Source organism: Rhinoderma darwinii, chromosome 3 (assembly GCF_050947455.1).
Source record: "Rhinoderma darwinii isolate aRhiDar2 chromosome 3, aRhiDar2.hap1, whole genome shotgun sequence".
NCBI classification, from domain to species: Eukaryota; Metazoa; Chordata; class Amphibia; order Anura; family Rhinodermatidae; genus Rhinoderma; species Rhinoderma darwinii.
The window spans coordinates 292,279,946-292,293,810 of NC_134689.1; the positions used below are offsets into that span (position 1 = coordinate 292,279,946).

At 43.1% G+C, this 13,865-nt stretch overlaps 1 protein-coding gene across 1 annotated transcript in view; it reads right to left on the reverse strand.

Annotated features, from left to right (window-relative positions):
- HOMER2 (homer scaffold protein 2) overlaps positions 1-13,865 on the reverse strand; it is a 191,379-nt gene that overhangs the window by 114,001 nt on the left and 63,513 nt on the right. The window contains exon 2 of the mRNA XM_075855233.1: positions 7,197-7,353. Within this exon, the coding sequence (XP_075711348.1) occupies positions 7,197-7,353 (157 nt within the window). The remainder of the gene's footprint in view (positions 1-7,196; positions 7,354-13,865) is intronic.

Consider the following 13,865-nt stretch of genomic DNA (forward strand, 5'->3'; position numbering starts at 1 on the left):
TAACAAGTTCATACAAAAGACAATACAACACTTCACATAAACAATAATAATTCAACATAAAACAATCTCTGTAATATTCATCCATGTGTATTTTACATATGGAGGTAAAGGAAGTAGAGGTAAAAGGGGACAATAGAAACAAGGAACTCCAGGCAAATGACAATGATCTAAAAAGCAATAATGAACGATGACAATGACCAACTCAAACAAAATAACTAATGTCAACGTTAAAACGCAATAATTAACCCCTCCCACATTGCACTGTAAATGTACGGCGCAGGGAGGAGCGCCTTCACTCACTTTCCCAGAAATGGCAGAAAGTTCCAATCCAAGCCATTTAACCCCTCAGATGAAGCATCCAAGAGAGTGTGAACGAAAGCAAAAGAAAAATAGCTCTGAAGCTTGATATGCCCCGTCAGCCCTCGCATGTTGATCGCCTGGGCCGACAATATTGTAGTAACAGTTAGATGCCTGTGCATTTTAGAAACATATGCATTAATGTATTGAAATGCGCAAGTATTCTAATGCATTATAGTTTCAAAGTGAGAATCAAAAGTCCCATTAATAGACCTCTTATTAAAACAAAAAAAATATGAATATTAATAAAAAAATAGGCAAATCAACCCCCAAAAATGTATATAAATTAAACGCTACATTGTATATACTCTAAAAAGGTAACATATTTACAGGGTTGGCCCATGGCACTATTATTTACATATTATGAAGCTGGGAGAAGAGGCAGTAAAGCTCTATCAGGGTTTTCCGAACATTATTTTTATTGATGGCCTATTCTTAGGATAGGTCATCAATATCAGATCGGTGGGGGTCCGAATCCCGGAACTCCAGCTAATCAGCTGATTGATGGGGCCGCTGCGTTCATGGCCGTTGACTTTTCACAGTTAACAGGCACAGAACCGTACACATCTGTAGAGTCTGTGCCTGGGATTGCAGTTTCGGTTCCATTCAAGTGGTGTGCACAGTGCTGTGCCTGGTAGATGAATACCGGTGACCAGTCAGTCAGCTGATTAGGGTGGTGCCAGTAGTTGGACCCACACCGATCTGATATTGATTACCTATCCTAAGGATAGGATATCAATAAAAAAATGTGTCTGCACAAGCCCTTTAACTACCCTAATAGCAGTTAAAGGGTTTTTTCCCATCAGGGACATTTATGACATATCCACAGGATAGATGTGGATCCCAACTGTGGGACCTGCACCTATCTCTAGAACGGGCCCCCCCTAAACCCTGTTCTACCTCTGTTTTCCAGTTGACTCGTATGATTCCCAACTATGAAAAAGAAAACAACATGAGTCCCATAGAACTGAATGGTTGTAATGGAAACCGCGTATCTCGCATGCTACGCTGTTTGCGTAACTGCCAATCACTACTTTGGGACTTACGGAAACAGCGTAGCTCAGCGAACTACTGTGTTTTCTTCTTCATGGCCGGAAAATCACGTGTCAGCTGCAAATGGCCATTATCGCTCTGGAGCACCACTGACCTCTACTTTACAAGGAAACCTTGTAAAACTTTATATGCAGTGCTGCAGTGGATCTACATTATCAGACACTGAGCGGTTCACCTGATAATGGCTGCACATGGGGGGGGGGGGGGGGATCAAAGCAGCAGGGTCCCTGGTGACAGCTAGTCACAGGGAGATGTAGTTCTTCCAAACATGCGATGAGTGGCAAGAAACTGCGTTGCGTATACGTTGGTTTGTGCAACCATTGAGTCAATTCAGAAGACAAAAAAAAAATTCCCAAAAAATATATTTCCCTGTAACCCATGGTGTCCACTCTTATTCCTGAAGGCTCAGCAAAATAAGGAATAGAACGTAGGTAGAGAAATGCCACGGTACTCACCATTCACTAAAACTTTTCGTATTTATTGAGGCAAATCAAGTAAAAGCAGCATGGATATGGAGCACAAGCCTGTGGCAGTTTCGTGTGCACCCACGCTTTGACAAGGCCTCCATCGGAGGCCGTGAAAAAAAAAAAAAAATGTGGGTACGTGCGAACCGGCCATAGGCTCGTGCTCCACATCCCTGCTGCCTTTACTGGTTTTGCCTCAATAAATATGAAAACGTTTTACTGAATGGTGAGTGCTGTGGACTTTCTCCACCTACATGGTCTTGCTATTGCTTATCTTACAACACTGAGCAGCATCTGTTAATTGATTTAACTGATATAATTGAACCCATTTGAGAACTGTGGTCTTCGTCAGCGACAATCTTTTTTCTTATCTTTTGGAAACTTTTAAAATCAGGAATATAGGGGCCAAAACGTACAGGGGGGGGGGGGGGTGGCCAGATGGTGTGGCTTGCCGTAGGCTGACTCAACACCACCCTTCCGAGCCTTTGAGGAGGTTCCTCAATATTCTCAATATCAGTGACGATCACAAAAACAAAAAATTGATCTCCTTGTCACGGTCTGTGTCTGAACAGACAATAGAATGCGCCTCCTCTGCGGAATATAGGCGCCAAGACATAACTGTTTTTCGGTTTTTTTCACTCTATAAAATTTCTAACGATCACTAACTAACCCTAAAACAAATATTTTTATTTTTATCTCAAACATAAACCCCCCCCCCCCCAAAAAAAACGAAGGATTAAAAAAACGAAGGATTACAGTGGGGCTGTGGGAAGTGTCACTGGGGGGTGGGTACTAAGGGTGACAGATGGGACACAGTAAGGGATTACTATGTTTTTCTTCACATCACAGCTCTAATCTCCTCAGATTTTTGTCACACACTGAGGTGATCAGAGCTAATTAATATCTAGCCAGTTTCTTTTTACTAAAAAATACTGATTGGTCTGTTAAAACTGACAGACCAGTCACAGCAATTGTTGGCAAGGGACCGATCTGTCATCGGCCAGGGGAACAACAGCTGCCATCTCTGTTTCATACCTATCGTCACTAGCAGTAACAGTTTACTGAAATTTTTCCTGGAAATTGCGGCGATTGGTCTGTCAGTTCTGACAGCCTAGTTACAGCGATCGCAGGCATGGGACCGCTCTGATTGGTTCCCCAGCCAATTGACAGAGATGGTCAGCTGTCCATGACAGCTGACCTCACTGTTCTGTCGCTGCCGTCACTTGCAGTGACAGTTTATGACTGCGCCGCAATTGTACGATGGAGTGCAGAAATGCAGTCCCGCTCCCGACGTACTATGGTGGCGCAGCGCGGCAAGAGGTCAAGGGCAGCATTCCATGACCTCAAGCTGAAGAGACAATGCAACAAGACATTGACCAAAAGCACACAAGTAAATCAGCTATCGAATGGTTGAAAAAGAAAATTTGTGTTTTGGAAATTCCAAGTCAGGATCCTGACCTTTGGGTTGTTCCCAACTTCGACATTTATGACCTCTCCTGTAGAGATGCCATAAATGTCTGACAGATGCACGTCTCAGCTCACCCAAACTTAATTTCGCTTGTTGAGGCAGTATTGGCTGCCAACTTCAGTGGGGACAAAGTGGAGACGGGGCTGCGCATGCACGCGGCTCTCTCCATTCGGTTTTAAGGGAATTACAGAAACAGCCAAGCACTTGCCTGGAAATTGGCAGCCTTCCGGTGGCTATTCCATAAACGTCTAAGTTGGAAATAACCCTTTAACCCTATCGAGATGCTGTGGTCTGACCTGAAGAAGGCTGTGCACACAAAGCATCACAGAAATACAGATGAACCGAAACACATTTGCGGGGAGAAATGGTCTAAAATTCTCAAAGTTGTGCAAATCTTATTTGCCGCTACAGATGTCGGGTAGAGGCGATTGCTGCTAAAGGGGATCTACATGTTATTAAATTCAAGGGTGAGCTCATTCCATCTGTTCACATGTTGTGGTGCTGTATGGTGGTGTCTGTTGCTGTAGTGCTGCACTTGTGGGGGGACGTGGCCCAGAGCCAAGGAGGCTTGGCACGGTCTGAAGGCATGGGTGCTTTTGGGCCCCTGGGTTGCTCCCTCTGCAGGAGCGGTGCTGCGGTAGCGGTAGCCGCCATGCGGTGCTGCAACCGCTAGAGTATCGACCCACTTTAAAGAGGTCGCCGTGAAGTGGCAAGTGGGCTTATACAGTTTGATCAAAATGTTTACAAAGAACCTCATGTTCAGGTTTCTAAATTATGCCTAGCGGCTCAGATCAACGTATATACTGTGGATTGTGCGGTCCAGGTCTAGTTTCTCACAATGCTGACCTTAAATTCAAGGGTTCACTTACTTTTACTCCCTGCACTGTGGATATTTACTCATTGTGTTTGATAAAAGACATGAACATTACAAATGCTTGTGTGATATTATTTTAGTTACATTGTGTTAGTAAATAATTGTCTCTTAGATAACAATCAGACCACATTTTATTAGTAATCAATGCAGAAATCCAGGTAATTCCAAAGGGTTCACTTAATTTTCTTGCAACTGTACTTCTTATGCGAGTCTAGTATTCATCACTGCCAGAAGTGACATTAACTACTCTATTATCAGAGTCATAGTTGGCCCATGGGGATACTGAATGATTCAGAGTGCAGTTGGGCCCACAGCGAAGTCAAACAGCAGAACATGCGGCATATTCATAAAAACACACTTATTCGCATTGTAGTAGACGAACAGTTATTGTTTCAGCAAGGCATCTGAATGCTATAGTATAGACAGAGGACTTTGTGTCTGCCATAATAGCTTTAAAGACATGGAGCCTTTGAAGAAAGTGAAACCTTTAATTGGACCAACATGAAAAGCCTTCAAGGCTGCCATTGTGCACATTCTTTAGACATCACAAAAGAACTTTTCCCATAGATGAATGACAAATGGAAAATGAAATTAATTTTCTTGATTTTTTACGCCAATGCAGAATGAAACATGGGAATATTAGTTTTATTCTAGAAGCAAAACAGCAGGCAGAGGCAGCCACTGTAACCATATAAAACAATTATTTCTGATAGTCTAAATACGTTGCTTTTGTCCCTCGAAAAAGCAAGATGGCATACAGTAAAAATAGATTACGGAGCTAGCGGACGTGATGAAAAAAACCACGCACAAGCAGCAGAATGTCATGGAATAAATGTGAATGTGAAATATCAATTGCTTTTAATGGAATAAGCTGCTGCAATGACAAGTAAAGGGATTGTCCAGTGAGAATATGATATTTGGTACTGCCTTGTAAAAGGGCCATCACCCAAAAAAGACATTTCTCTCTGCATTGGTAGTTTACCAATCCTGTAAAGAATTACAGTTTACCGTCACATTGTAAAGTAATTTTATAATTTACTAGATATGAACTCTATTCAAAACGGATCTTGAGATTGAATCCATGTGCAATGACACTAGTGCTGCTTGTAATCTACCTAGCTATGGTAGCATGTACACCAATAACAGCTGAGCTGAGCCACAAATTTTGGTAGAAAGTTATTTTTTCTACATAAGATTTGTGTCAAGTAGAATTACCATATCTCACAATACAGATCAGAATAGCCAACTCAATACAGACACTGATTCAGCAGGACAGGCAGCGGAGATGTGAGCTTAGCACGATGAAGCAGCCAGTAGATCTGAATGCAACAATGAATGAAGATGTAATATAAATAATGCTGTAAATTTAAAATTCATTCAAGTTAAGTAACTTTACAAATAAAGAACTTTTAAATACATTTGTTCACCACACTGAAAACGAATTTACATACTACAGAATGATCTACATAAAAAGCTCAGTAACTTTGTAAATACATTGTATTACTTTTATTGTACGGATATTGTATTGAAGTCCAGAGCTGCACTCACAATTCTGCCTGTCTTTCTGCACTGGTGATGTGCATTCTGGGAAGTTTAAGCTTTACCAAGCATTTGATGTGGGAAAAACTAAATTATCTCTCTGCATTATAAAGGTAAGCTCCCACATTGTGGCGGCCACATCTGAATGAAACCATGCCTACATTCGATGGACAGAATTTTCAAATCGCTTTTAATTGACCACACGATTTTCCCGATAATATTTTCCCACAAAACCTAGTGTTCATTAAGATGATTGGCCATGCATTTTTTATGCTAAAGCTGCTGTATTACTGGCAAAATTGTGCAGCCAATTAGCAAACTATTTTAAAACCCCACTCACCACATGTGGGTGTGGTTTCATCTGCAAGCGGTTGCTGCAACATGGGGACGTACCCTAAGAGCTCTGCAATGGCAACCATCAGAAATGGGAATGTAGCTCTTGAGTGTAAAGGGGGTTTTACACAGGACGATTATCGGGCAGCCGAGCATTTATATAACGCTCGTTGCCAATAATTTCCCTGTGTAAAAAGGGGCAGCGATCAGCAGATGAACGAGCAAACGTTCGATCATGTGCTGGTCATATAATTTTAAAAAAGTAAAAGCGATCGGAGTAACGGCCGCTCGTCCCCATCAATAGCTCTGTGTTACAGGAGCAAACGAGCGCCGATCAACAATGTCTCGTTGATTGGCGCTCGCAAAGTCCTGCAAACTTACTAAACTCTTTATGTAGATTATATCCAAATGTAAATAGAGTTCAAGAGGATATGTACAGCTAGCTAGAAGCAAACAATGTTCAAAGGCAGTGTATGTTTCAAAATGACTGGTGTCGTATGGGAAACTCACTACGGTATTTTTTTTTTTGCTTATCACATGCATTTTCTTGTTTTAGACCACTTGAGAGGTCTACACATTTACAAGAGAGATAACAGGACTGTAGTAGATAACACCATTTCCCTGATTGCTTGTAACGTACAATATTTACATCATTCATCTACAAATACTAAGTTCTCACAAGCCTCGGATAGCTTTGATGAAGGTGGGCAAGCAGTTACTGAATCATCAACCAACGACAAACAAAATTAAGTGCGAACTACCCACTCCTCATGACCGGGCAGTGACAGGAAAGACATTTTTCTGTGTAGAAAAACAGTCATCCTTAATGAAAGGTTTAGTCACAAAATCAAGATTGCAAAACAGAGTCAAAATAGAGCAAGGTAGGAGCTGCACAGCAAGAGGACTAATGGGTGCTGAATCTCAAGGATCTGGACCATGGATCCCACCAGACACAGTCATGCAAAATTCTCCGAAACTTATCCAAAAGAAAAAAAAGAGGCAGCACACCAGCAGAAGTGCAAAATAAATGGTGAATAGACATTCCTTTTTGATACGTTGGAGAAGTAAAAAGTCATTATTATTTATAACCAGCTGAAAATGTTCGTACCTTGGTCCCATCAACGCTGATGATTCTGTAGCTGTTTCTTGTGCTGTCATAGAAGTAGGAGACCGTTACTGCTTGTTTGCTTGCAGGGACCCAGTTCTTCTTGGTGCTGGGATCTATTTGGAAGACATGTGCTCTTGTGGTGAAGATGGGTTGTTCTCTGGGGAGAAAAAAACACCCAAAACTTTCAGTGGGTAATCAGGTCACAAAATGCATTCATATTCTAATAAACCTTGTACGTGCACATATCATCCACACAATATTTATAATCTGTCACTTATATACTATAGAACCAACATGTTCCGCAGTGCTATACAGAGAATATAGGGGGAAGGTATTAAGGCTGATATTTCATATGCTAGTATTAAACTGAGCGGAGCTGGCGTAAAAATTATTGCACAAATATGGCGTGCTCCATAGTTTTTTTTAAAAGGTTTTCTTTATTAACTTTTTCTCAAAATACAAATGTACAAAAGTGCAAAATTGCGCACAAAAACATACATAGCATACATAACATACTGACCAACCAACCACACTAGTTGGCAATAACAATCATCATCGATAAAAATACAGTCACATAGCAAAAGCCAGCATGAAAACTTAACGGATCACAGGTGCATATAAGTGTATTGCAAAGAAAACCGGATCAACATTTGACCGTCATTATTGCCAAGACAGACAAAACAAACAACCAGTCACACTACATTCACACCTGTCGATCAGACAGCAGTGTCTGAAACCTCCATCCATCTAGCCCATATCTTCCCGAATTTGTCAGGACACCCTCTGCTAATGTATAACTTCTGATATAATGGTATATACTTATTTACCAATTGCAACCAATGCTCTAGACTAGGACACACCGTGGCCTTCCATTCCATAATTACAACCTTCCGCGCACAGAACAAAACAAATATCAGAATTTTTTTTTGTCATAATAGCCTTGTACTAAGTCATTCATGATGCCCAAGAGGCACACCTGAGGAGAGAGAACTCGGGGAAACTCAAAGTTATCATGCATAAACTCTACAACCCTTGACCAGAATAGTGAAATCCTAGGACAGGACCATACACAGTGGAGGTACATGCCAACGTCCGACTGACACGTAAAACAGCTGTCCGCCCCAGAGGCCCCAATTCTCTGAAGTCTAACCGGAGTATAGTAAATTCTGTGTAGAAACCGTGATTGTATTAAAAAATCTCGAGCACTAACTACTGAATCAAAGAAGGAAAGCTCCACCTCCCTCCACTCCTCCTCCGACAAATCAGGGATATCTCTCTTCCACCCCAGATACGCCTTATCAAAGGGACGTTTTACAGAGGACAGCAACAGGGCATACGACTGAGTAAGGGTCTTAGGAAGGTCTGGGGTGCCGAGCAGGTACTCCAATCCAGAAAACCCCAAAGCTGGCATGACAGATCCGAACTGAGCCGAGCAGGCATGTCTCAACTGGAGATAATGATAAAAAGCCGTCCTCGAGACCCCAAACCTCTCCTCTAGCTCAGAGAAGGAGACAACCCCACTGCCCACAGAGTATATTTGGCCTACAAATCGAACCCCTACCCTAGCCCACATCATCGCTCCCGGCAGGGACACCAAGTGAGGCAACCATGGATTGTTCCATAACGGAGTCCTAGGGGAAACAGAAGAGTCCGCCGTATCTTTTAGTAAGAACTGTGCCTTTTTCCAGGCATTCGCAATAGTTTTTGGTGTGCTCCATAGTTAACACAAAAGTGGTGTAAAAACGTTAATAAATTCTCCCCAATGACAACAGTGGGGCTTTAAGGAGTTTTGCGCATATAAAAATATAGAATATACTTAGTCTGCTCCGGTCACCTACTACCCTCCGTGTGCATGGACATGGCATTCACAGTGTAGACATATCAGGTGACTGTGGTCATGATGCTCCATAACATCATTACTGCAGCCACCAATTTGTTGTCACATCAGTGCACACATTGGTACAACAGGGACAGTGGGGTCATGTATGAGAAACAGGTCTCTATACTCGTGCGTTCAGGGATGACGCTTCATCGGGCTGCTGCGGTCAGATGGGATGAAATGTCATCCCAGGAGGCTGGGCTGCAGGACGTCATAGGGACACGTCGCTATGGCTATGGGCAAGTAGAGAGTTTGTTTTTTTTTACGTGCTGTTTTCAGCAGCGGACATTCCAGACGAAAAACTGCACCACAATTTGGCGCCATTTTTCGGCGATAATTCAGTGCGGGATCCAGGGCGGATACGCGGTGTACATTTATGCAGCGTATCTGACCTGTGTGAAAATACCCCTTAGGGTATGTGCACACTACTACGCCAAATAAGTCTGAAATTATGGAGATGTTTTCAGGAGAAAACAGCTCCGGAATTTCAGATGTTTTTACAAGTGAACGCGTTTTTCGCGGCGTCTTTTACGGACATAATTGGAGCTGGTTTTCATTGGAGTCAATGAAAAACGGCTCAAATTACATCCCAAGAAGTGTCCCGCACTTCTTTGCCGCGGGCGTAATTTTACGTGCCGTCTTTTGACAGCAACGCGTAAAATGACAGCTCATCTGCACAGAACATCGTAAGACCCATTGAAAGCAATGGCCAGATGTTTGCCGACGTATTGGAGCAGTCTTTTCAGGCGTAATTCGAGGCGTAAAACGCCTCCATTACATCTGAAAAAAGGTTGTGTGCACATACCCTTACTTTTCCAACAACAAGCATCAACCTCTAATCTGTACTTGTGAGTCATTTATTTTTCACGATTTTGCCAAAGTCTAGTAGATTTTCACCCACAGTTTCTACCAACAATCTCTGAAGGATTGCATTGGGGAAAAAAAACTATTTCTTAGGTCTGTTACACTGAAAGATCTATAAAAAGCCTATAATACACGAATATTAATGTAGTTAAAAAACGCAACGGAAAAAAAAAGCATGGAGAGGATGCATAATGCCAAGTTCTAGAATATGATTTCCAAGAAGCTGAATAATACTTAAACTCTGACTACAAGCATGGATTGTGTTTTCCTGCAGTATTGTACCGTTCTCTCACAATGACAAAATCAATATTTTAAAACCCCAATCATATTCTATTCTTTTTACTTCGTAAGAAAGCTGTGCAGAGATATTGCTTTGTAAATCTTTATGCGTTTTCTGTCAGACAGGAATGAGAAAGGTCTGCGGAGGTTAAGCCGACTAGAAAACAAAAAATATAAACATACATGAAAGTGGAAAAGGAATGGATTTGTACAAAGGTAAAATGAATATATGAAGTATCATTGCTGCCATCTATAATATTAAAGCTCTTTTGTAAAGCAAGCTCACAGGCCTATAAAAACGGCTGTTAATGGGCCGTTTTTCCCGGCCGTTTTTTATCCATTCCGATTCAGTTCCGGGCCGTGTTGCCGTTTTTAATGGCCGATTTTGACCCGTTTTGCATCCGTTTTTTTCCCTGTCCGCTTTAAAATCGGGTGAATTTCATTTAAATTTGTTGCCACACACAGCCCTCTGTAGATCATGCCACCTGGCCCCCTCGTAGGTAATGCCACCCAGCCCCCTGCAGGTAATGCCACCCAGCCCCATGTATGTAATGCCACCCAGCCCTCTGCAGGTAATGCCACCCAGCCCCCTGCAGGTAATGCCACCCAGCTCCATGTATGGAATGACACTAAGTCCCCTGTAGGTAATGCCACACAGCCCCCCGTTCCAGGAGAAGTCACGGACTTCAATGTCCATATATGGACAGTGTGGTCACTCACTTCTCCTGTAGCGGAATCCCCGGCCACAGGGTCGGGGATTCCGCTTCAGAAGTGAGTGACGTCACAGTGTCCATATATGGACAGTGTAGTAACTCACTTCTCCTGTAGCGGAAAGCCCAGGTAATGCCACCCAGCCCCCTGTAGGTAATGCCACCAAGTCCCCTGTAGGTAATGCCACACAGCCCCCTGTAGGTTGCACCGCCCCCCTTCCAGGAGAAGTGACTGATTTCAATGTCCATATATGGACAGTGTAGTCACGGACTTCTCCTGAAGAGGAATCCCCGGCCACAGGGTCGGGGATTCCGCTTCAGAAGTGAGCGACGTCGCTGTGTCCATATATGGACAGTGTAGTCACTCACTTCTCCTGCAGCGGAATCCCCAATCCCCGGCCGGGCATTGGGGATTCTGACTCCTACAGGGAGCAAAAAAGGACCATCCTCCTCACATGCACTCTGCACTGTGAGGAGGAGAGAGAGCGCGAGCGACGGAAGACACGGCCGTCACTCGGGACACATTCCGGTGATGGCCGTGTATTACCCGGGCCCATAGACTTCTATGGGAGCCGGGCGGCCGGGTAAACGGCCGAAAATAGAGCATGTCCCATTTTTTGACTGGCAGGTCTCCCGGGCCGTCAAAAAAAAATCGGTCGTGTGAATAGCCCCATTAGGTGTCTATTGTTCCTACTGCAGCCGTGTGACGGACGTTTTATGAACGGCCGTCACCCAGCCGGGAGACCTTGTCGTGTGAATAAGGGCTAAGTGTAAGTATAGTTTGTGTAGTGTGTGTGTATTTGTTGTGCATACCCTGTGTGTAGTGTGTCATATGTGCATGTGTGTTGTGGGGACGCTACCTGGATGAGGCATTTGTGTTTGGAAGAAGAATAACGACTACCCAGTCAGGTTAATTTGTATCTGTGTACTTAGAATGTGAATACAATTGTAAAACTAACTTGTACCAGTGGTTATAAGGGAGTTCCAGCCTACTTGAGGCTAGAGGATATCATCATGCCGGTCTGCATCATTCCCAGACAGCACAGGCCAAAGCCGTCCAGCACCAGTGGATGCATCACCGGGTACAAAAACAGGTGCACATAAAAATAAATGGCACTATTTTAGGGGGTAATAGAAATCTGGTCATATTTTCAGGGGCACTGTTTGCTTGGTACAATTTTGTTGGGGCTCATATACATATGACAATAATTTTGGGGGCCGTAACCTTAAAGAGGCTCTGTCACCACATTATAAGTGCCCTATGTTGTACATGATGTGATTGCAGCGGTGTTTTTTTATTTAGAAAAATGATCATTTTTGATAGAGTTATTAGGTTTATGATAATGACTTTCTTAATAGACAACTGGGTGTGTTTTACATTCTACATTACAGCGCCGATCACATTATGTACAAGATAGGCCACTTATAATGCGGTGACAGAGCCTCTTTAAAGAGGCTCTGTCACCAGATTTTGCAACCCCTATCTCCTATTGCAGCAGATCGGCGCTGCAATGTAGATAAGAGTAACGTTTTGTTTTTTTTAAAACTAGCATTTTTGGCCAAGTTATGACCATTTTTATATTTATGCAAATTAGGTTTTCTAAAGTACAACTGGGCGTGTTTAAAGTTAAAGAACAACTGGACGTGTATTGTGTGTGTACATCGGGGCGTTTTTACTTCTTTTACTAGCTGGGCGTTGTGAATGGGAGTGTATGATGCTGACGAATCAGCATCATCCACTTCTCTTCGTTAACACCCAGCTTCTGGCAGTGCACAGACACAGCGTGTTCGAGAGATCACTCTGTGACGTCACTCACTTCCTGCCCCAGGTCCTGCATCGTGTCGGACAAGCGAGGACACATCGGCACCAGAGGCTACATTTGATTCTGCAGCAGCATCGGCGTTTGCAGGTAAGTCGATGTAGCTACTTACCTGCAAACGCTGATGCTGCTGCAGAATCAACTGTAGCCTCTGGTGCCGATGTGTCCTCGCTCGTCCGACACGATGCAGGACCTGGGGCAGGAAGTGAGTGACGTCACAGCGTGATCTCTCGAGAACACGCTGTGTCTGTGCACTGCCAGAAGCTGGGTGTTAACGAAGAGAAGTGGATGATGCTGATTCGTCAGCATCATACACTCCCATTCACATCGCCCAGCTAGTAAAAGAAGTAAAAACGCCCAGATGTACACACAAAATACACGCCCAGTTGTACTTTAGAAAGCCACATTTACATAAATATAGAAATGGTCATAACTTGTCCAAAAATGCTCGTTTTAAAAAAAAAACAAAAACGTTACTCTTATCTACATTGCAGCGCCGATCTGCTGCAATAGGAGATAGGGGTTGCAAAATCTGGTGACAGAGCCTCTTTAAGGCACCATCTACACGTCACTAATATTTTTGGGAGCACTACCTGTGTGGCTATTATTTTAAGGGACACTATGCCAATACAATATAAATATAAACAGGTAGCAGCGGCATGACCTAGTAATAGGGGCAGTAGCAGGCACAATACCGAGACAGAATTACGAGGATGTGTTGTTTGAAAGAGTTAAGATAATACAAAAGAGAGGAGCCAAAAAAGGTGGCAAACTTTGCAGGGACAGGGCCGGATTGAGAAGAAAAGGGAAATAGAATGACTACAATCAGAGAAGACATCAGCTGTAAGTAACTGAACGTCAACGTTTATTCTGGCTCTGACTGCGTCTGATCAGTACTGGATTCACTTGTACGGTATGCAACAAGATGATGGGTGGTACCATTTTTGGAAACAACTTCTTACCACTGTTCAGGCCATACTGGGAGCTGTAGTTTCACATCGCATAAAGCTTGTGTTACACAGCACATCATATTTGAGACTTCGCTGGGGAATACATTGGAAGTACAAAGTTTAATCAAAGCATGGACAGAATTTTTTTATTATTATAGGCCTAGCAG